This window comes from Paramacrobiotus metropolitanus, unplaced genomic scaffold, assembly GCF_019649055.1.
Source record: "Paramacrobiotus metropolitanus isolate TYO unplaced genomic scaffold, Prichtersi_v1.0 Parri_scaffold0000012, whole genome shotgun sequence".
Lineage (NCBI taxonomy): Eukaryota > Metazoa > Tardigrada > Eutardigrada > Parachela > Macrobiotidae > Paramacrobiotus > Paramacrobiotus metropolitanus.
This window is the reverse complement of record NW_026570232.1, coordinates 1,574,403-1,596,613: the sequence shown is the minus strand read 5'-3', so window position 1 is coordinate 1,596,613 and position 22,211 is coordinate 1,574,403. Positions and strand designations below refer to the sequence as shown.

Genomic DNA, 22,211 nt, shown 5'->3' with positions numbered 1-22,211 from the left:
GAGTTACAGGGAAATATGGGTTTTTGTTGGAACTGGACGGCATATATAAATCTTTATTACAAAGTATAATGAGCAACTGGAGCTAACCGGCGAAACCGCGCATTAAACAATTGTATTATAATTAGGAACTGCAGCATAACCGGCCACCAATGAGCAATGCACCAAGTAATAATACTCCCAATACACACCATAAAAATCTCAAACATCTAGATGCATGGCAAGCTTTTAAGCGTAAGTGTCTGGTCGGATATTAAAGACTCTCTCACAAGAACTGCGAATACGACGGTGGCGGTATCCCATTGATGACCTTTCCGTCTCCTTCCGGTTGCGCGTAGATGGCGCCCTCAATATCCACCATGTTCATATTCCGTCGCGCCAGCATCTCCTCCACCGCCACCCGGATGTGGCCCTGACCGACACTGCGGGCGTTGACCACTCCGATGCTGGCCGCCGCACAGGTCATGAGGAAGAAGCACAGAATAACCGCCACCATGGTGACGGCGTGCAGGATCGCCGGCACCGAGCTCAACCACGTGATGCGGCAAGCCTCGTAGCCGCTGAAGCCGAAATGCTCGCCGACGCCGTTAATGATGGCTAAGGTCACCAGCAGCGCCCAGCCCAGTGTGATGCCCAGGCCGAAGTTGAGGACGGTGACGGCGATGAAGAGGGTCACGGAGCGGCCGATGCGCACGGCGTGCATGCCCAGGATGCCGGTGATGAGGATGTAGAAGCCCAGCAGGAAGTTGGTGGACGTCGGGGATGTGGTTATGAAGGAGAGGATTTTGTAGTCCGCTATGGTCGGCAGTACTGCAGCCAAAAAATTCCTGCTTAATTTGTGGTCTATAATGTCTATTTGTATTATTTGTATTATTGACAATTTGTGTTATATTAGTTAAATATAAGATTTTTGGCGTTGTACTGACGGTTGACCATCCTGTTTAAATTTCAGTAAAAGCACCTTACAGTAACTAGATTATAGTGCAGGCAGTTGCTGTACAGTGTACACCCCGCACTCCCACACTGTTAGTTTTTCGGGTTCATCAGATATTTGCTCACCATCAGGAGTGCATTGTCAGTAATTGCTGTCGATAATTACTCGTAGGCAAATTACGTATTAGTGCCAGGCAGTAATTATAATTACATTATTACGTCAAACGTGACAATTTCGTGCAGTAGCTCACCAGTCAGTGTTAGACTATTGTATGCTCATACAGTCATACTCTACTTTTTTTGAAGGCACAGCTTTAACTGTACGGACTTTTATCTGCACATGCCTTAATAAATTTTTTATGGTTAATTAAACGTTTACAACTACCGAAACCAGTAAGATTTGTGATGTCTACGTACCATAAAAGATGACCAGTGTTGTGTAGGCCAAATATAAGATGGCCATGAGGGACTGGACTGCGGCAATAACCACCAACTTTTTCAGCGAAGTGAATTCGAATTTATTGTTCCGATCGTGCTCCATTGCAGTTTGTGTGGTAATCCCAGTATAACCGGCTGAAAATTATTTATCAACTTTTGCGATTAAAAAAATGGTTTTCTGACAAGAGTAGGAGAAAACACAAGATCAGGTTTTGATAAACTGACATATTATGTTGATATGACTGGTCGGTCTGATCAGACGCGAATTCGAAGCCGCGGTACTTGCAATAAACACAAGAAAACGTTCAGCGTCAAGCGTGTAGGATTGACCTTTGACTGCAGCGGAGTCATTTGATTGTCGCGATTAGCCAAAAAGGTGGGTTGTCGTCTTCCGCTTACAGCGTGAATTATGCTGGATTTCCAGCAAAAGGCTCAGCCTGCAGTGCGTTGTTGATCAGAGGTCTGGATTATTTGCCCATTTGTTTGTGTCAGATTGCATTCTTGGCATTTGCACGACATGACGTGTCGTCATTAAAATTGTTGTGCAAGAAACAGTACGATGCTATATACTATACACATATACATGATAATTTACAATTGTGTGATTCCGGCCTGGCAGTATGCTAAATTGACCGTTAATGGTATTACCATCACGGCCATCGATAAAACACATTTGTATTTTTGTATTTGTATTCATTTAAGTAAGTATTGTATTATTTGTATGAATTTTTGTTTTTCAGTTTCTCGAGTTTCTGTTGGATTAATCAAATCAGCTCACACCTTTAGGTGATGAGTGCAGATTGAACATTCCCTATCGAAGTTCCTAACGCAGTTTCGTAGTACTGTGTCTGTGGCCAGTACGTGGAGAGATGTTATATTATTGTATTATGGTAATAAATAACAAACTGGAATTCATTTTTTCACTTGCGATGATCCGCATTAAATATACAACATGTTAAATTTGTGCTATTGCTTTTATGTTGTATGCAACAATATCACATGTCTTGGCAGTGCTTTTGGGTGGTCTTATTTTTCGTGTTTTATCTGACTAACGTTAAGTGCAAAACGCCATAAAGCGGTCAGCTGCTCAAACTCTTCACTTGTCAGATGGAATAACTGCCGAAGAAAACCGGCATGAGCACTGCACGTCACTAAAATGGTCGATTAGCAATTATTGTGGAGATTTCGATGATTAATCATAAAGCCATCGTTATCAGTGATCGTATAGATTTGCGAAAAAAACTGTGCTGTTGTCATTTGCCGCTATGGGCCATCAAAATTTTATTCTGTAAAATCAACAACTTAGGATATCATCCATTTAGCATATCAGCAATTTCAATCAACAACTTCACCAGACACCGAATTAATGGCAACTTTCACTGCCCGTTTCCACTTTAAGCATCAAATAAATGTGCATGGGATCTGATTTCTTGAAATCTTAGCCTAAAACTGTCGCGCACTTTGCGAAACTGAAATCAATTCCGTAATGAGCAATGTGGAATCGAAGATCGACACAAACAATACAAATTTTTCATTCACCGATTTTTCACCGGTTAAGTTTTACTCAAACGCACCAATTCGATTGACAGCATTACTACTGAGTAGAAGCAATGATAAACAAAAACTGGTAAAAGGCACTAAAAGTATTAACATAATTTTCCTGCTGTCGGCCACACCGACTCTTTAAAAACTACGGAGCAACACCGAAAAATTCAGTACTGCAACTTTACCGATGGTATCACTCATTTTCGATCTTGTGTCGAAATTCGCTAGGACTCATTCCATGCACCCGCTCCCGACACTCCTCTTCCTCGGGATCATGACATGCCTTATGCACCGGCTCATCGCGGCATCCCACCACCCGCAGCACATCGTGCATGGTCTCCTGTGCAATTAGCCGGGCCTTCTCGCGTCCATTCTCAATTAAGCCCTGCAGGTATCCCGCGTCTGCTTCCAACCGCTGCAGTTCCTGCTGGATGGGAAAGAGCATCGTGATGATGGCGTCGGCTAGACGGGCTTTAAAGGCCACTTTATCGGAATGCTGCAGTTCCTGCATCGCCCGGCTGACACTGCTGTCGGTGACGGTGGCGTACAGGGAGATCAGATTGGCCAGCGCCGGACGTGATTCCGGGTCGTGCGTGAGGGCCGACGTGGAGTCGGTGACGGCTTTTCTTAGCTTCTCGTGGATCTGTTCCGGAGTGTCGGTCACATCCACCCGGCTCTTCACGTCGGTGTCCGATTTGCTCATTTTTTTCGTGGGATCCCGCAGGCTTTTTACGCGCGGTTGTTCACCTGGACAACAGAGCGAGAAATATTACATCACCGAAATACATAATTATGCGCAATGTAGATATAAGCCCTCCAGATGTGAAACAGTTGTTGTGGACTTCTTAAGCTTAAGAAATTAAAAACTGATAGCCAGCGGCAGCGGCGACTGTTAGCACCAGATTCGGTGCGATTATTCACCGCGCACACTGGCGAATTCACTGCAAAAACGACCCTCAATAATTAATACGACTATCAATTATTAATAGCAGACAAGCAGCACACCGAAAAAGCACGTTCGCATGAATTTCTGCGGCAACGTTTGTCGATAGAAATTCAACGTGGAAATGCGACGTCAGGGCTGGGCACGGAAGGGCTGGATAAACTGAACGAAAATTTTGTGTTGTAGTTCCGCGTGTTTTTACTTAATATTTCTGCATTACGATTAATTTAACCAATAAAATTTCTCGTTGTAAAAAATATGATTAGTTAAATCAGGGTTTCAACATGATCGGAAAAGGAAAAACATCGCAAATCATGCAGTCCAAATAAATCTAAATATAGTTTTTCCCTTCAGATAGAGATCACTCAGTCTGGTTACGTTTGGACATCATAAATTAATTGATAACCATTACTACAGTAGTACTCTACGTTATCACCTGTCAGTTAAAACTCACCCATGGCCAGAGCTTGCCCATCTTCATCGGATAAAGTAGACGAATACTATTGGTTTTTATTCCCATCTGCCATTTTTTCGACAGAAGGGCACAGATAGGGAAAAAGAATTTATAAATAGGAAAAGTATGCGGAAACATAAATTTCAGAATGTGGGATGAAATGAAAAGAACACGCAAATCTACTACATGTAGTACTGTAATTCCATTGCCGTGATTCGAAAAAACCATCGGCACCTTAGCCTTAGCCGCAACACCAGGGCTACGCGCGAAATTGTATCAGTTTCTAATTGGCACCACGTCACTTACTGTGCAGTCGCTGCGGCTGAGGGAAGTACTTTCCGTGCTTATTGTTGAAAACCCGAGCAATATGTTGAGCCAGCTGCAGGTGGTGGACCTGATCTTCGCCGACCGGAACCAACTGTGATCTGCAACAGGAACAGCGTGTCATCAGTATGCTGGTAAAAAAATTCACAGAATATTCATCCCTATCCCCGCAAAATCCTTCAGATCGTCATTCACGAACGCAAAGGTTTCGCCTAACTCGTACAGACAGGAAATGTCTAGACCGCTGAAAAAGTTTTACTCAAGGTTAGGCAATAGAAATGGATAAACATAATTTGGACTGCAATGAACTTCAAACTAGCGTCTAAACAATTAGAACCAGCACCCCGTGACAGTCGCTGCATAAAATATATGGCACGATAAGCCTTCAAATTCCAAATGCAGCGTATTTTTCGCTTTACCGGTAGAGCAAGATATCGGCAGCCTGCAGGATTGGATACATCAGGAGTCCACAACCGGCATCGATCTGAGGGAGCGGCTGACCTTCCACGTGTTTCTTCGGCTGCAGAGGGGCAGATTTTTCCTGGACACGAAACACGCAACGTCTAACTACAAGCTTTTATTCCCTTGCAATACAGTTAGTTCCCACTCAATTAGCACTGAACAAAAATTCTTGCCATGCCAAAGCGCCAAAGTTAAGTCGCTGTAACCCCGTTGGCTAATTCGTAAGGCCTATTTATTTTTTTTAAAGAGACAAACACATGTATGGTACAAGCCGTTTAGAGCTAGTCAAGGCTGCCGTAGAAAGAACTCAAACCTTAAAATGTGGCAAATTGTCGATGCGGGCCAGAGTTGTGATGCAGGAAAATATCCACTGCAACTGACAATGCTCCGGCACCTGTCAATGATGATTAAGTCAATAAACACTGCAACCTTATCGAAAATTCGGGAAAGATCGTGGATACGAAAACACCCTTTACACCGGTCGCAAGAATAATCAGCGTGAAAAACAAAAGGTAAACATAATATTTGTCGAAAGCTTCGCATACGAAATTCCAACGTTTCACAGTGATAACCAAAACCCTATAACTTCCTGACATCGGACGATAAACGTAGTAAACGGCTACTTTCAGACATGACGAAAATAATATCATGAGAAAATATACACTTAGATAGCACGCAACCGTGTTGAGACCTTTTTATGACCAAAACTTTTTTTCCTTTCCAATCAGACTGAAAGCCTGCACGCAGTTTTCGGGCACGAAAATTAATCAAGTAACAGTGTTTGTCATTACCATTCCATACCAACCGTGGACTGCAGAAACAGGATAGTCTTGGCCGGATCAATGCCGCACGCCACCAGCTGTGCAAACATTGCCATGATATTTTTCCTGCAAAACAAAAAGCCCGTTATCGTCGCTCAAAAATTACAAGTGCTACAATTTGCTACAACAATTTTCGCATCTACACCATTCTATAGATACCAGTTTCTTCAGCAATTTCAGGCTGAATGCCACTCCAGCAATAAACGATAATTCGTATAGTTATTATTTTATCATTAACTGATTAACAAAAATTATAAAAAAACGTGAACGCGGGATGCGGACTAGGAAATCAAAGTGTAATAATTATTTCCGTTGCAAATTAAAAATTCAAACGCATTAAAAAAAGAATTGAGTCCCAGAAATTAGTCCCTTCACCTGAGTATTTGAGGATCCCAGCGCATCGTAATGGCATGCAGATCCACAACACTAATAATCAGCGATTTATCGCTGTGCTCTTGCAGGTCCTTCCACAGTTTTACAGCGCCCAGATAATTGCCCAGATGCAGCGCGCCGGTTGGTTGGATGCCCGAAAATACCACTGTTCGCTTGGGTTCCTTGGCAGCATTTTCCGGGATGTCGTCAGCTTTCGTGCTAGAGTACAAACATTGCGCGTGGGAAGGTTTGGTAGGTCTCAACAGTGTTGAGCAGATCGCGTCAAGCACACGCCGACTGCGGATCATTGCAGCCCCAAGATGCCAGCGAAAGAAAAATCAATGTAACACAATAAAATGGTTACTACATTCAGGAATTTTATTAGTTAGAAATTTAACTTTATTAGAATTAAACTTCGGAGCTGGGAGAAACTGAAAAGCACAACAAACCGTGAAATTTGGACTCCAGCAGTGCAGCTACAAATGTTTCTGAACTGTACTGTGGCGTAACGAGGGTTCTTTTTGCAAAACTCTGGAGTCTGGCATCCTCGCCTCCTCACGCCACGATAATTCCCTTTATGAATGTTGATGGAACGTGTCAGGCTGTCAGCAGTGAAAACAAGAAATTTGAGGATTTTCCTTGCGATGGTGAAATTTCGATTACAGTTTACATTTGTCCACCTGCGGATGGTTTACCTATGACATAGTGAGCTGCCTGTTTGGTTCCGTGGCTTTCGTATCGTATTTCCGGAGTGGTTGTCATAGACCGACCGCACCAATCCATCGCAGTGCTGAACCCGACTTTCTCCAGTGGGTTGTTGATTCTTCCCTCGCAACTCGGTTGTCCAGTCCATCCCGACCATGTCCGAAACCCCAACCCTTCCCGCTGATCTGCCGGTGGAGAAGCAGCCAAAGGGCGACGAATTAGTCCGCCGCGTGGTGTGCTACAACGAGAAGCCGTTATGGCTGCACGGCTACATTTTGGCCTTCATTCCGCTGTACGCCATATGGCTCTACTGCCTCATCGCCATTCCCTTCCCGCTCGCACCGCCACCCACCAATGCCACCCTGGCTAACGTGTCGGACGTGGTGGGGAACGTGACGCTCAGTGAACATAATGCGACGGCACTGGCGAGCGCCGCGGAGACGGATGGGACGTGGATCCACTGGTCCTTCGAGTTGGCCATGATTCTGCTGGCGGGCATCGGGCTGCTGCAGATCCTCACCGTGCTGGCCTGTGTCTGGTCGGTGAACATCCGAGCGGCGCTGACCTGCGTCAAGGTGAGCGGAAACTATTGCACATAGGGTACTGCGAGCAAAATTGCTGGTGAAACATGAAGTTATTTTATTGCGCAGTTATCCTTTTTGTGAAACAACTGTCCTTTAATAAATAAATTTTTGTGGGTTTTAAGACTTCGGGATTTTTCAGAAGATGATCGCGTTTTGTTAAGTAATATTTTGTAGTTGAATTAACTTCGGTCGTAACTCGTACGCTCGATTGTTAAACTTTATAATATTGGTGTGTGACGGTAATAAATAAAAAATACATAGTACGTAAAAAAGGTAAAATTGTAGTAAATAAATATGAAAAAATATGGCTGGGAAATGAATTTAAAAATTTTACAGGTAGTTAATATATGTGACATTTCGAATAAGAAGAAAGGGTCACAAGGTCATAAGTAAAGGGGTTATAAAGGGTTGCAAGTTTTATTAAGAAGGGTCACAAGACCCTTGGGTCATGTCAAATGAGTAAGTAAGTTAGGATGCAGCATAACTGCACAAGCGCACGCATTTTGCCAGCGCGAGTAGTCTAAAGAGGTCGAAATTTGTATAATCTTACCAGGAAAGCGAGCAAAAACGTTTTTGCTTTTGTTTAAAAAAAATTTTGTTCTCTGTGTTGATGGCTTCTTTAAAACGTTTCATGCATTTGTCGTCACACTGCTTGTGCTTTCTTTGATGAAATGCACCTGATATTCGTGAGCGGCTGCACGGTGTGCCGATATCACGTATTACTGTGTGACTGTGTCAACAGGAAAACGATCCCCAACGGGCCACCGTCGCTCAGGTGATTCCACAACCCAATAATGGATCAGCCGAATTGGTGCGACTGTATCGTCAGCGTAAAGAGGTGAGAATAAACAATTTGTTAATGGATTAGCATCCGCCTGACTGTTGAAATGACGCATTGCAGCCGACCGATATGACTTCGGAACTGACGATTTGCTTCATTTTCCAAAAAGTCAAATTTATTTTGACTCCATCCGAGCTGCAGTCCGCGTCGCTGGACTCCCCTACCAAAGGATTTCGCCGACCGACATTTCCGATCCATGATAAATTTGCTGTGTATCGCGATGCCAAGGGCCATACCGATGAGGCAGCTGTTTTGTCGGAAAGATTGTTCGGCAAGAATCGGTTGGTAATACGTTCTGTAGAGCAGCACAAGACAAGTCGTAGTATCGGGTCTAAGAGTACATAAATTGTTTCTCCGTATGCCCACTTGCTATGCTGTGGTGCTAAACATTTTGATTACGGCATACCGAAGTAGTCGGGGAATACAGATTTTTTTCGGTTAATTAAACTGTCGGCAGGCGCTCTGGTTTATAGCTGGAATTTTTTGCAAAATGTTTTGGTGGTAATATTGATGATTTGCTGACCAAATTTGACAGGTTGGAAATGTACGCACCGAATTTTCGGGAGCTGTTCCAAGAACGCGCAACGGCTCCGTTCTTTGTCTTTCAAGTATTTTGTGTGGGATTATGGTGCCTGGATGAGTACTGGTATTACAGCGTGTTTACGCTCTTCATGTTGGTGGCTTTCGAAGCGACACTGGTCCAGCAGCAGTTGAGGAATCTGGCGGAAATTCGCAAAATGGGTCACAAACCGTATCCGCTGCAAGTATGTACGGGTAGCTGCGTGGCAATTCGTGTCATGAATGGAGTCGAATAATGAATAGATACTACGATAGGGTGAAATTGTTAGTACATATTGTGCTTAGTTAATTTGTTGTTTTTTGGCGTAAATGATAATGGAGTCTTATTATTTTGGCGCTTTAGGTATACCGCAACCGTCGCTGGCGACAGAGCAGCTCAGATGAACTCTTACCCGGCGACATCGTCTCCATTGTGCGACGGCCGGAAGAAGGACGGCCTGTCCCGGCTGACATGTTGCTTATTCGCGGCACGTGCATCGTCGATGAATCCCTGTTAACCGGTGAAAGCGTACCGCAGATGAAGGAGAGTATTGAAAGTTTCGACAGTGCGGAACATTTGGACATCGGTGTCCACGGTCGACTGCATGTGCTGTTTGGTGGTACCAAGGTAGTGCAGCATGCAGGGCCCGCGAAAGGCGAGAAGGACACTTCTGGGTTGCGAGCACCCGATAACGGATGCATTTGCTATGTTCTACGGACGGGCTTCAACACGTCCCAAGGCAAGCAAATTATTTCGCATTGTGACAGTTTTTTTAATTAAATGTGTAAGAATTTTCTCGTTGAAACTTAAACAATGGAAACTTTTTCCGGGTATTTTTAATTATGATTTTAAGTTAACTATTTTATTATGACAGGATCTTTGTTGCGGACGATTATGTTTGGTGTGAAGCGCGTGACGGCCAACAACAAAGAGACATTCGGCTTTATTCTGTTCTTGCTAACCTTTGCACTGAGTGCTGCTGGTTATTTGTGGATCGAAGGATCCAAAGATGAACGACGAAGCAAGTACAAATTATTCCTCGAATGCACGCTCATTTTGGTAAGTGTTGCAAGACCCATCGTGCTTCTGAAGTCGATGAGGAAGGAAATGCAGTTTGTGCTTTTTACAGACATCTGTGATTCCGCCTGAACTGCCCATTGAATTATCTCTGGCCGTGAATTCATCGCTGCTGGCGCTCGTCAAACTCGGGACATATTGCACCGAACCGTTCCGGATTCCATTTGCCGGGAAGATCGATGTGTGCTGTTTTGACAAGACCGGAACGTTGACGAGTGATACACTAGTGGTGCAGGGGGTGTCGGGGATTCCGCGAGAAATTTCCGGTAAAGGGGATGGTAGGTGTAGGCCGTATAGCTGAGCCCAGATTTTCTTCAAAATAAATTGAACAGTTGCACCATATCCTTTTTACAAATTTTCTGAATAGATAAAAATATATGCAGCTTCAAGAACTTCTCCCTCCATAATCAATTTCATTGTTTTCTTTGACATTTTTGCTGTCTGCTTTGTTAGCTTTGTTAGCCCTTAAACTACAAATTCCACAAAATCCACTACAAATTCCACATCGAACATTTAAATTTGAATCATTTAAAGTAGTATTACGCGAATGCACATTTTGTTATGTTGATGGCTTTTTGCCCAGTAAAGATAACAATTCCACATTTGAAATAATACTGCAGTACTTTCTGGCTGTTTAGGCAATTTTAAGTTTGCTTGAAATGACTTTGTCGCTGTGATATGGTGGGGTTTTATAAAATTTGTATTTATGCAGGTGGTAGTGCACACAGTGAGGATGACATCGTCTCGGCGGACTCGGTGCCCTGGGAAACACTGCAGGTGCTCGCAGCCTGCCACAGTTTGGTGTTGCTGGATGATACGCCCATAGGGGATCCACTGGAGAAAGTGACACTGGATGCCGTTAAATGGAATATTACCAAAGCTGACGCTGTTGTACCCACCAAAGGCAAACAACCGGCGCTCAAAATCTATCAACGGTTTCATTTCTCCAGGTATATTTGTGCTTGCCTGCTTGGTAATGGGTACATTTGAATACGTATATATACATGCAGTTGCCATTATTTTAAGAATCAGAATGTTTTGTCGCTTAGTGCGCTGAAACGGATGTCTGTTATTGGTGGATTTGCCAAAGCTACTGGCGTGGATACGGAGTTTTTTGGAGCGGTTAAAGGTGCTCCTGAAGTTCTGCGGAGCATGTTTGCCAGCGTTCCAGATGGCTATGATGAAATGTATTTGAAACATACGCGTCAGGGTGCCCGTGTTTTGGCTCTGGGGTAATATTTTTACACACAATGTTATATCGAAAAATGTTTTTGAGTTTACACGGTACGCATTTTTATGCAGACGGAAAAGCCTTGGTCAAATGGCCTTGTCTAATATTCGCAATTTCCACCGGGAAGACATCGAGGCGGATCTGAGTTTTGTCGGCTTCTTGATTATCGACACACCGCTCCGTCCGGAATCCAAACCTGTTGTTCAGGAGCTGCTGTTCGCATCCCATCACGTAAGCAGCTTTTATCTGTTCGGCTTCAGTAAATATAATTTTTGAAAATTTTGTATCATGTAAAAACTGTTGATGTATTTTGGAATTGTGGAGTTAAGCAGCACGTCTCAGGGAATTTCCGCACACGCCATGTTTCGGAAATTGCAGACAAACACGTATCCCACAAAGCAGGATTTATTTTTGTTCACAGTCTTACTTTCTTTCGCAGATTACGATGATCACCGGTGATAACGCCCTCACTGCCTGTCATGTGGGAGCCGAACTGGGCTTATGCGGTAATAACGCTCTCGTCTTCGACGGTCCCTCATCCGACCTGCACTGGGAAAGCGTCAACGGACAGGAGCGCCACCCACTGGACGCTGTCGTGGCCAAGAAGGCGCCCTCCATGGATTTGTGCCTGACCGGGCCCGGACTGGAGTGGATGGTGCGATCTCATTACAAGAATCTCACCCGTGTCCTGCCCATGGTCAAGGTGTTTGCCCGCTTCACGCCCAATCAGAAGGAGTGGGTGGTCAATGAGCTGAAGCAGATGGGCTTCTTTACGCTGATGTGCGGCGATGGGACCAACGATGTAGGCGCGCTGAAACACTCGCATGTGGGCGTGGCACTGCTGCAGAAAGCGGTGGTCAGTGCAGAGAAGCTGAAGGCTAATTACGCCGAAGGAAGCGGGGAGACGTTGGTGCCCCTGATGCCGCCGGGAGGAGCACTACAGACTACAGCGGGAAAGAGTGGGGCAGCTGCTGGAGCGAGTAAAGCTGAAGGAGAAACAAGAGGACCGCGAAACCGGCGTCTGCAGGTACGCGAGCTTTTAAAAACCCGAGTGGTGAAATTCTCTGTGTAGTTTTTTGACGAACAAACAGAATCCACTAAAATTTCACTAAATTCACTAAATTTTCTGCAGTATTACCATTTTCTGCAGTAAAACCGTTAAGGGTGCATATGCTGTTTTCATAGTGGTTATTAGAATGGATTTTATAGGAACCGCCAGCTAGGACTCCACCAACGGCAAATCGTGCTAATCTGCAACAACAGCGGCTCCAACAGTTAATCGAAGAATTGCAGGACGATCAGGAAGTGACGGTGGTAAAACTGGGTGATGCCAGCGTGGCCGCACCTTTCAGCTCCAAGATCGGCAGCGTCCGCAGCGTTTGTGACATCGTTAAGCAAGGCCGATGCACACTGGTCACTACTCTGCAGATGTTCAAAATTCTGGCACTGAATGCGTTAATTCTGGTAAGACTTGCTGTATGCTGGTTTATTTGTCAACTTTTGTTAAGGGTGCATTGTAGTCTACCCTTCAAGTTAATTCAGTTATAGACTCATACTAGTAATATTTTCTTTGAAAACCAATCAATAAACATGTTTCTGATGAATGCGTTTGTGATTGCAGGCTTATAGCCAAAGTGTCCTTTATTTGAAAGGCGTAAAATTCAGCGATACCCAAGCGACAATCCAGGGATTATTTTTGGCTGGATGCTTCTTGTTCATTTCTCGTTCTAAACCGCTGACTGTGTTAAGTGCACAACGGCCGTTACCGAATATCTTCAATGCCTACACACTGCTGACCGTTTGCGGACAGTTTGCTGTACATTTTGGATGTCTAGTATTCTTGGTCACGCAGACTTTAGCGCAGCATTACAGGTGTGCTCTTGATTTAATTAGCTGCTGGAACAGTTCTCTTAACTGCAGACAAGCTGTTCTCATTTTTTAACACTTCAGACTTTTTACCGAAATTTGTTTTCAACTCGCTTAATTGAATTTCTTTTGTTTGCTGTACAATAGTCTGCCGGATAAGCTGGACTTGGAGGCGGAATTCGCTCCCAACCTGCTGAACACCGTGGTGTATCTGATGTCGATGACGCTGCAAGTGTCCACATTCCTCGTCAACTACCGCGGCCGGCCCTTCATGGAGAGTCTGCTGGAGAACCGTCCCCTCATGTACAGCATCAGCATCTCCCTCAGCAGTCTTTTCGCCATGGCCTCCAACGTGTTCCCGGCGGAGCTGCAGGAGCAGCTGCAGATTGTCCGGATTCCCGATGAGTTTGTTTACAAGGTGGTGGGCGCGTTGGCGCTGGATATTGTCGCAGCCTGGTGTATTGACAGGGTGCTTTTGATGCTGTTTGGTGAAGGGACACTGAAAAGGAGAAAATGAGAATTTTTTCGTGGACTGGCAGATTTTTTACTGTTAATTTGTACGAAGCATAATTTGAGTTATGTGTTTTTGCGTTGATATGTCACAGGCCTTCGAGAAAACGTGTTATAATACAAGGAAATTGTGAGTAAATCCATGAACATATACCATGATAAAGTGTAGCTCCGGTATAGTTGTCGCGATAATGACAGATTTGCACTAGCAGAAACTCCCGTTTTTATTCAGTCTTTTCCAGCAGAGTTCATCATTTTTTGCACCGCGCTTTTATCATGGTTAGTATAGGCGCCCGGTCAAAGGACTGACCAATGACCATAACGGTTTCCAGGGCAGTTATACAATAGTACTTACGGTACATACTCATGGGCTGATGGGCCTGAACTGACTTGCGAGCGCTGCATTGCAAATTGCCATCACGAATATCGTACCCGTTCTGGGGCCGTTCAGCAGCGGGCGGGACTTTCTATGTGGAACCGACAAATAAGTGCAATACTCTACTCTACCGGAATAAGTATAAAGCTGTTGCATGGAAATTTAGATCTCTTTAATGAGGTAAATCGGCCGCGATTGGGTGAAACGGCCGTACTCGTCACTGCGTGCCTGTTTATCCATGACACTTCATGTTCTAGCAGGTTGCGATCGGCCGGTTAGCCATTTATCGTTGTTATATACGACCGTGTATCTCGCTAACTACTTTATTGTTAAATTTTCATCGTAGACCGAAGAGTTTAGATTTCTTATGTAAGGTGGCTTTTACTTCCCGTGCCCACATAATCTCGCCTGATTCTCGCGCGAATAGCATATGCGTCCCCGATAGAAGTTGTTCGTCTGCCAAGTGACATACTATGACGTCTTCGGAAGAAATCATTGAGCAGTTGCAGGCGCTGGCCACTGATCGACCGCCTGTCTGCTTCGGTACTTGCCCGATTGCGGAGAAAGATTTTGCGCTTTACTACGGAAAGGGCAACGATGCACGGTACGCACCAGAAATTACAGAAAAATAAACGAACGCAATTTTTGTAATTACGTACTGCTTCATCTGCGCTGTAAGATTTACGGTACCAGCTGGTTCTGCAAAAATTTGAGACCGAAAGATTGAGGCGATTAAATCGTACGAATGCGCCAAAACGTGAAAGTACAGCCGTCAGTTTGTTCATTTGCAGCCAAATCTCACTGCACACTGCATCAGACGCTGAACTGGAGCATCTGGCCACATCCACCGACAAAGCGACGTTCGGGATGAACAATCTGGATGTGCTGGACGAATCCTACCGGAAGGCTGGCAAAATGGAGTTGGACGCGTTCTCAGTCAAGCTGGACGTGGAACGGGCTGGCATTCTCGACCGAGTCAAGAACGATTTACTGGACCGGAAAGGCTTCCGAAAGGGCGTCCACTGCGAGATGTATAAGCTCAACGTTTACGGTATGTCTCCAAGATCTGCTTTTTCAGCTAAGTATATTTCGCATTAGTTGATTAAAATTATTGGGTCAGATGAATGAAACCACACCGTGCACTGCAGTGTGGCACACTGTATAGTGGGTTATTACGAGTACTGGACATTTGTACGTACAACACATAACTTGAGGTTAAATTATTTTGTTAATGCAAATGGTGGTGTAATTTAACCGGCAATAACTTCACGTTCGTGTTCCTCATTTATGAATCTGCCATCTGTAGATATCTGTGGGCTCTTACGAGTGTGCTTAATAATTAATTAATGTATTTAATTATTGGATTATTAATTATTATTATTATAAGAATTGTGAGGGTTTAATTTAGGTCAGGGTTGCTTCTTCAAAGCGCACAAGGACACTCCGCGCAGCGACACCATGTTCGGATCGCTGGTCATCGTCTTCCCGACACCGCACGTGGGCGGGGCCTTGTTGCTGCGTCACGGCGGCAAAGAGTGGACGTTCGACGCGGCCGCCCAACTGGCGGCCACCCCAGCGCCCTCCGTGGGCTATATCGCTTCTACAGCGACGTGGAGCACGAGGTGACCACTGTCCAGTCCGGTCACCGCGTGACCCTGACCTACAACCTGTACTTCGCTGCCGAAGCGGCCGTTCCACCATCCAACGCCGTCAACCAGGTGTATCTGGAGAAAGAGCACGCCTTCAAACGGGGCCTGCAGGCGTTGCTGGCCAGTCCGCAGTTTCTGCCGGAAGGCGGTCGAATTGGTTTCGGACTGCAGCACGAGTATCCCGTCAACCGCAAGACAGAACCGCGCAGTCTGCTGAGTTGTCTCAAAGGCACGGACGCGATGATTCACCGCGTCAGCGTGGAACTGGGCCTGCCCATCGCGCCAAAGGTCATCACCGCCAATTTTCTGGCCGAAAACCACGACATCTTGCTGACCGATAGTTTTGTGGACATTTACGGCGGCTACCAAGATTATGATCATGCGTCCGAGCAGTTTGCCGCTGAGGTGGTGGACGCCGTCAGACTGCCGGAGGATGAAGAGAAAAGCCACGCAATTGAAATACGGAAAGAATATTGTGAAGAACCGGAGGAATGCTCGGACAGTGACGACAGTGATGCCTGCGGGCGCCGCCGCACTCTCTACGAGTCAATGGGCTGCGGTATTTGCTGGATTACGGAACTGACGGAGTACACGCGGTTGAGAACGGATTACATTGCGTTCGGCAACGATGGCAGGGTGAGTCATATCTACGGGAGAATCTGCTTCGTCGCCAAGATCGGACCGGTCGGGAATCGTGTTAGCGACAATGGCGAGATCCACCGGGAAATGGCGGACGGGTAGACAAGATCATGAAAAAGCCGGAAATTTGCTTTGTTAGTGTAAAAACGTTGTGTGCGGAACGGTAATGCCTTTATCTTCAAGAGTATGATGTCAGCACTTCAGGATTTTCTTTTTACTCCGCGTGCGACTGTTTGGATAAGATTTGGACTTTGTGGAGTAGATTTTCCATGCTGGAAGTTTCATTTCGTTTGCAGCTCGTTTATCGTTTGCGGTGGTGTAAAACGTTAACGTGATCTCAAGTGTAAAACGTTATCGCATATCATGACTTCTTTATGCCGAAATATGTGTTGCAAATCACTAGACAAGAAAAGAAATTACCCTTTTAAACTGTTAATAATGCGAAAAAACAGCAAATTGTGGCAAATACTAACTAATTAATGCACAAGAGAACAAAGGTTTCTAAAGCACCCATTTCCGAAAGGCATGCGAGATAATTTAGTCCAAAGATGTACGGAACAAATTCAGTCAATGCGAAAACAGCGATAACACGAAGAAACTGTAGTATTACGACGGAGGGGGAGGTGGTGGAGGCGGCATCATCCACGTCTGCTGCTGCGCATAACTGGGCATCTGGGGTGGTGGAGGCGGCGGCGGCGGCAGCGAGGAGGCCATCGTGGGCATGCCCATCCCCGGGGGCGGCGGCGGGGGTGGTGGCGCCATATTCCAGCCGCCCACGGCCGGCGAGGGGCCCATCCCGTAGGGATTGTACATGCCGTAAGAAGGTGCGTGATGCTGGACCGGGGGAGCGGCCGGCGGCGTCCAGCTGTGCATGACCGGCGCCGGAGGGGCCGGTGGAGGCCCATAGGATGCCGGCGGAGCGAAAGAAGCGGCAGCCGGGGCGCTAGGTGGCGGCGGCGGCGGAGGAACAGCCGAGAAGGATGTGTTCGAGGGGGTGGGTGCGTGGGCCGGTGCGGGAGCTGGTTTGGATTTGGGTGGAGCAGGGCCTTGTCCCAGTTCCGCCATCAGCGATAAATACTGCGAAAAAAGTTATTGCTATAATAAGTATCAGAACAACCATCCAATGATCGCATACAACATTATAGGAGCTCGACGGATTTGTAGTAATGGCATCACACTACAACACCACTACAAATACACCGTATTGCTGCTATACTTCACGATAATTCTTATAACTTTTCGTAAGATTCGCATGATCGTTCGCGCATATTATTACTGGTGCACAAAATGCTTTTACAACAAAGTTTAATCATAAATTAATAGCTAAACGCTCATGGGAGCGAAGCCAAGAACTGAAGAGAAGTAATCCGAACAAACTTCGCTTACCTCGTCATCCATATTGGCCGTGCTGGTGTCTCCTGGGGTGATTTCCGCTTTACAATCTTTCGCGATATGTCCGGCGCCGCCGCATCGCGTGCAAATAACACTATGCGTGATGTTCGGCTTATCCGGGCAGTTCCAGGTGCGATGTGCCGTGGAACCGCAGTTGCTGCAGCGCGGCGCCATGTCATCCCGCAGCGTCCCGTTCAGCAGCGCCAATTCTCGCAACTGCTGCTTCCGTAAATCATTCTGATGCTCGGGCACTTCGATGCCTTCCAGTAAAATGGTTTTAATCTGCAGTGGACAATAACTGTTACAGCGTGTTGGTTCGGTTGATCAACGTGCAAATTGTACCTTTTCCACAGCGCCGCGAACATATTCCGGCGTCTGACCGGTAATGTACGCGTGCAACGGCTCATCTTCGCCCGGCAGCGGATCACGGTTGGGCCGTCCGATTTTCCCTTCTTTCACAGAGCCCTTTCCTCGAATGATGATTTTCGTACCAGTCTAAAAAAAATAATAAAGTCACGTATTAAAGTGCACCGGTACCACAAGGTATACGAGTACCGTGCAATAAAAAGACACAATAAAGGATGCTAGCTAACCTCCTTTTCTAATGATTTCAGTGTATTTCCGCGCGGCCCAATCAGTAATCCCACAAAGTTAATTTCCGGATGCTCCTCTTGTGGAATCAAAACCTTATCCGTGAATTTAGCCGCTGGGGCCCTACGAGTGATAAGCACATCAACTAATGCCTACCAGCAAAATGCCAAGCATTGACATCGAGCATACTTATAATCCGGCGGCGGTTTATAATCCTGATTTAGATCGAACATCTCCACAATCAGTTTATGCCGATCATCCTCCAGTCTTCTCCGTGTCCGCATATCTCGCGTGTTCATCCGCTTGCCCTCGTGATTGTAAATAGGCTCCGGGGATGGCGACCTATTCCAATCAAGACAGTCAATTTTTTGAAAATATTTTTCACACCGACACGGCGCCGATCTGAATGAAAGATAAATATGGACGTCTGCATCCGGATCCAGTCAGTTCCCATGAATCCGGACAAAGCTAATTTAAGCTCCTCTGTAAGAAATCGGTAACGGTGCCCCAAGGTGATATTTTACCACGGCATACAAACCTTTCTTCTGGAATGGATGATATTCCCAAATCTCCGCTACGCAGCTTACGGGAGATATCCTCAATCTGCAGCTGGACTGTAAATATACAAAACAGCACGGGAGTTATAATTTATCAAAGCAGCAACACCTTTCAGCGCAATTATTGGTTATATTTGCCGGTCAATCGGAACTGAAACTGCTGCATGCGTATATTTTTTACAACCAGTCTGTATTATAAAAACTTTTTAATTGTTGAACGAAACCGTGCCTGCAGTTTATTACTTCGATGGCTACCCTATTTCGTAAGAAAATATTAAAACTGCTAATGATTCAACAACATGGTATAATTACTAGAATATTATATCATCTAATATCAATCGTTCAAGAGTTAATAAAAATTTTAAAAGGGGCTTTTCACTTCTGCATATCGTTATACGAATATCCTTTAAAAAATAAGAACATGCTTTAAAACGGCAATTACCTAGCCTAAATAGCAATTATGCTTCCTGGACAGAGATATCAGTAAGAGATATCAGTTTGTTGGGATGGACGAATACGCTGAAGTCTAAACCACAGCCCTGATTGTCAACCTTTTCGCTTTTGATTTAAAATTACACGGTTATTGCAGACGTACTGTATATCGACAGCTAAAGAAAGCACTGTTGGTATACTCGTACTCCTTGTCACAGCCACCTGGACTGCAACACAAAGCTGTCAAATATGAATTTAGTTAGTAATTATTAACTGTCCATTTACACTAATTTACACAATCCTTTGGCTGGCGCCTTGCGGCCTGCCAACTGCAATGAAAAAGGATTAAATAGCTAGTGAAAAAAGTATGTTTTCTGCTTCCTTAACGGCCGCAATCCAAGACCGGCACGCTACAAAATAAAAAGTTATGGTTTCCTGTCGGGAAAAGAAAACCAAAAATTAATCACGAAGCAATTTTCGCGCTAATGCGATCAAGAGTCCGTGATCGAGCAGACTCACATGGGTCGCGTTTCGGGACTCATGGGAACTGACTGGCCAGAGAGCGTGGGAGCTTAAGACAAAAGATTAACAAACGAAACCTGTCGATTCGCACCATCTACCATGGTCAGCAGAGTCAAAACTCTCCACAAATAAACGACTTACGGAGGTAGGCGCGTTCTTGCTCCTTCGTCATGTTGGTGGGGATGATGGTGGGCATTCCCGGGATGAAGGCGCGCTGCTCGGTGGCCTCCGCCCAGCGGGAGCGCTTCCGGGGCTTCTGGGCCTCCTGCGAGCCCTCGCGACTGCCCGAGTTGGATTTTATGGCCGTCGACTGGGCCAGCGCCGAGACGGCGCTCTTCACGTGCGAGTAAGTCTCGTCCTCTCGATCGTAGCCTAGAAAACAGCAGCAAATATACTAGTAGCTATATTCTGAAGAATAAATAAACGTTCTTTTCAACACTGGCATGCACTTGCGAGAGTCTTCTTGCAAAACTAAGATACACGACAAAAAGTAGACTCAATCCAGGGCAGTAGCGAGGGGGGCCCTCCGGGGTTGAAAGCGTTTTTTGCCATATAACTGACCGGGACGAGTTTACGAGCGCAATTGTTCTTGGGGGGTGCGCAGTCATTTTTGGGCCGTTGCGCACCCCCCGACGCTCGAACCTCGCTACGGCCCTGACTCAATCTAACCCGAAAACGACTTACACAATTTTTGGAGTAATTTTTATTGTTCAGTGATTATACAATCGGTAAAATTCAGTGTACGGTCACTATTTTATCAGATACATTTCTCATTATCACTGCCACTACCATCTGAGTTATGCGGTATACCTAACTGTTAATATGATAATTATTAAATAATCATACAGAGTGTACTGTTATTACAGTATTTGTATGATCATAAGACAACTAGTTAAGAGGTAAATGCTCCACTTTAATATAGAAGTACCGTTAATACACTACATACTAACATTTTAAATATCGTATAAAACATCGTTGATTTCATGTCGATAACGGTCAATGTGAATAATCGGAATTTAACAATCTAGATTTTACACTGTAGACTTTAGAATTCAGATTATTCGGAGAAATGAACTGAATTACAGCTTACCAGAATCCCGTGAATCGCGGTCATAATCATCGGGGTAATCCCGCGAGCTAACAGAATCGCGACTCTTCTCGCCGCGCCAGAACCGTCGCTCGCGTTCCCTGCGTTCTCTTTCGCGCTCCCTATCCCTGTCCCGCTCACGATCCCGTTCGCGCTCCTTCTCGCGCTCTTTGTCCCGCTCCCGATCGCGTTCCCTGTCCCTGTCGCGATCCCGCGACGACCGATCCCGCTCCTTATGGTCATCCTCATACGTGGAGCTCCTCTTCTTTTCCTGCTCATCGGGGACCACGGGGGCCGGAGGCGGGGGCGGTGGCGGGGCGCTGCTGAAACGGCTGGTGGGGCGGACGGGTCCGTGCACGACGCCTGCGCCTGCTACAGGCGACGACGTCGACAGATAGTCCGGCTTCAGCAGACTCCCGCCCGTCGCCACCGGGGCCGAGGCGTTGGCGAGGCGCCCCAAAGGGGCGGTGTTGGCTCCGCTGGCCATGAAGTACAGAGATGACGGATCACAACAGAATGAAAGATCACAGTTAAAATCAACAATCACTGTCTGGTCACGATTCGTGTGCAGCGTTCAGTTGCACGATTTACACTCCCGCAGCGTTATCACTCAGACGGATGCAACTATGACACTGAACTTGAAAGTTCTGAATACCGATGCAGGCTTAATTCCCGTAAATAAGCTGCTGCTAATAATTTATTCCTGGGAGGAAGAACAATTTAAAAGTAGAGAGTCATAGACTTCACTTTCAGCAAAAACTACTTGATTTAAATTTTTAATCAATTTTAGTTTTGGAATGTTGCTAGTCAGCGTGAGCCAGGATTGCGTCTCTTGAACGTGATTTGCCGCTTGCTCCACCAGTCACCACGCCCCCTTTAACGTGTGCTGTTAAAAGCGCTACAGAACGCAGAATATCTGTTGAGTAAGTACGGAAAACATGGCAGGCAAGCAGAAAAATAGCCGAGTAAGCCTTATTTAACGTAGCTATGTGGCCTGTGGCGCCATTCTGCTGACGTACAGGGTAATAGTCTTAGGCCATCCACCTTGGGCCGGCGATCATGCAGCTTACTTTATGCATCCAGCGTTGTGGACGTGCTCCTTCGTCCTTTCCGCAAACTTCCGGTCAGAGTAAACTGCATAAATCATGAGAAACTGGGACTTCAGGTCTTCAGCATCAAATGATCTGCGTTTCATGATTTTCATCTTTGTGGAACAAAAGAAATTTATTTATGCTTCAAACGTAACACGCGAAAAAGTGCAGTGCTTTTATAACACAGTATTTTTTCGGATTTAGTCTAGGTGC

At 45.6% G+C, this 22,211-nt stretch overlaps 5 protein-coding genes across 6 annotated transcripts; 2 read left to right on the top strand and 3 right to left on the bottom strand.

Annotated features, from left to right (window-relative positions):
• Positions 1-39: 39 nt before the first annotated feature.
• Positions 40-1,707, bottom strand: LOC129584023 (uncharacterized). Its single transcript, XM_055476106.1, has 2 exons — positions 1,348-1,707; positions 40-807 (listed from the first exon to the last, which is right to left on the bottom strand). The coding sequence occupies exons 1-2, from the start codon at positions 1,469-1,471 to the stop codon at positions 263-265; spliced, it is 669 nt and encodes a 222-aa protein (XP_055332081.1). The 5' UTR covers positions 1,472-1,707; the 3' UTR covers positions 40-262.
• Positions 1,708-2,737: 1,030 nt separating this feature from the next.
• LOC129583953 (tryptophan--tRNA ligase, mitochondrial-like) lies at positions 2,738-6,733 on the bottom strand. The gene is made up of 6 exons (XM_055476015.1): positions 6,293-6,733; positions 5,902-5,983; positions 5,410-5,490; positions 5,054-5,175; positions 4,617-4,735; positions 2,738-3,660 (listed from the first exon to the last, which is right to left on the bottom strand). The coding sequence occupies exons 1-6, from the start codon at positions 6,595-6,597 to the stop codon at positions 3,107-3,109; spliced, it is 1,263 nt and encodes a 420-aa protein (XP_055331990.1). The 5' UTR covers positions 6,598-6,733; the 3' UTR covers positions 2,738-3,106.
• Positions 6,734-6,894: 161 nt separating this feature from the next.
• Positions 6,895-13,832, top strand: LOC129583817 (endoplasmic reticulum transmembrane helix translocase-like). 2 transcript variants are annotated; one of them, XM_055475794.1, is made up of 14 exons: positions 6,895-7,569; positions 8,321-8,416; positions 8,480-8,700; positions 8,955-9,183; positions 9,342-9,717; positions 9,853-10,037; positions 10,108-10,321; positions 10,768-11,005; positions 11,105-11,287; positions 11,358-11,517; positions 11,726-12,313; positions 12,496-12,750; positions 12,908-13,158; positions 13,300-13,832. In XM_055475794.1, the coding sequence occupies exons 1-14, from the start codon at positions 7,150-7,152 to the stop codon at positions 13,667-13,669; spliced, it is 3,786 nt and encodes a 1,261-aa protein (XP_055331769.1). In that variant the 5' UTR covers positions 6,895-7,149; the 3' UTR covers positions 13,670-13,832. The 2 variants fall into 2 exon arrangements, with proteins under 2 accessions (XP_055331769.1, XP_055331768.1); XM_055475793.1 differs by having other exon boundaries at positions 10,108-10,333.
• Positions 13,833-14,391: 559 nt separating this feature from the next.
• Positions 14,392-16,512, top strand: LOC129584136 (uncharacterized). The gene is made up of 3 exons (XM_055476249.1): positions 14,392-14,642; positions 14,830-15,089; positions 15,447-16,512. Exons 1-3 carry the CDS (start codon positions 14,512-14,514, stop codon positions 15,662-15,664), a joined length of 609 nt encoding a protein of 202 aa, XP_055332224.1. The 5' UTR covers positions 14,392-14,511; the 3' UTR covers positions 15,665-16,512.
• Positions 16,513-16,684: 172 nt separating this feature from the next.
• Positions 16,685-21,691, bottom strand: LOC129583807 (splicing factor 1-like). Its single transcript, XM_055475777.1, has 8 exons — positions 20,911-21,691; positions 19,962-20,192; positions 18,848-18,923; positions 18,499-18,651; positions 18,312-18,432; positions 18,061-18,213; positions 17,713-18,000; positions 16,685-17,403 (listed from the first exon to the last, which is right to left on the bottom strand). The coding sequence occupies exons 1-8, from the start codon at positions 21,392-21,394 to the stop codon at positions 16,933-16,935; spliced, it is 1,977 nt and encodes a 658-aa protein (XP_055331752.1). The 5' UTR covers positions 21,395-21,691; the 3' UTR covers positions 16,685-16,932.
• Positions 21,692-22,211: the final 520 nt, after the last annotated feature.

Coding starts and splice junctions, on each gene's coding strand:
- LOC129584023 (XM_055476106.1), bottom strand. CDS start 1,471: ATGGAGCACGATCGGAACAATAAATTCGAATTCACTTCGCTGAAAAAG. Junction 808..1,347: donor AACACTGGTCATCTTTTATG/GTACGTAGACAT, acceptor TTTTGGCTGCAG/TACTGCCGACCATAGCGGAC.
- LOC129583953 (XM_055476015.1), bottom strand. CDS start 6,597: ATGATCCGCAGTCGGCGTGTGCTTGACGCGATCTGCTCAACACTGTTG. Junction 5,491..5,901: donor TCCTGTTTCTGCAGTCCACG/GTTGGTATGGAA, acceptor CATCATTGACAG/GTGCCGGAGCATTGTCAGTT. Junction 3,661..4,616: donor TCAGCCGCAGCGACTGCACA/GTAAGTGACGTG, acceptor TCTGTTGTCCAG/GTGAACAACCGCGCGTAAAA.
- LOC129583817 (XM_055475793.1), top strand. CDS start 7,150: ATGTCCGAAACCCCAACCCTTCCCGCTGATCTGCCGGTGGAGAAGCAG. Junction 9,718..9,852: donor GGGCTTCAACACGTCCCAAG/GCAAGCAAATTA, acceptor TTATTATGACAG/GATCTTTGTTGCGGACGATT. Junction 11,288..11,357: donor GCCCGTGTTTTGGCTCTGGG/GTAATATTTTTA, acceptor ATTTTTATGCAG/ACGGAAAAGCCTTGGTCAAA.
- LOC129584136 (XM_055476249.1), top strand. CDS start 14,512: ATGACGTCTTCGGAAGAAATCATTGAGCAGTTGCAGGCGCTGGCCACT. Junction 14,643..14,829: donor GGAAAGGGCAACGATGCACG/GTACGCACCAGA, acceptor GTTCATTTGCAG/CCAAATCTCACTGCACACTG. Junction 15,090..15,446: donor GTATAAGCTCAACGTTTACG/GTATGTCTCCAA, acceptor GGTTTAATTTAG/GTCAGGGTTGCTTCTTCAAA.
- LOC129583807 (XM_055475777.1), bottom strand. CDS start 21,394: ATGGCCAGCGGAGCCAACACCGCCCCTTTGGGGCGCCTCGCCAACGCC. Junction 20,193..20,910: donor CCGCGATTCACGGGATTCTG/GTAAGCTGTAAT, acceptor GCTGTTTTCTAG/GCTACGATCGAGAGGACGAG. Junction 18,652..18,847: donor TCATCCATTCCAGAAGAAAG/GTTTGTATGCCG, acceptor TGATTGGAATAG/GTCGCCATCCCCGGAGCCTA.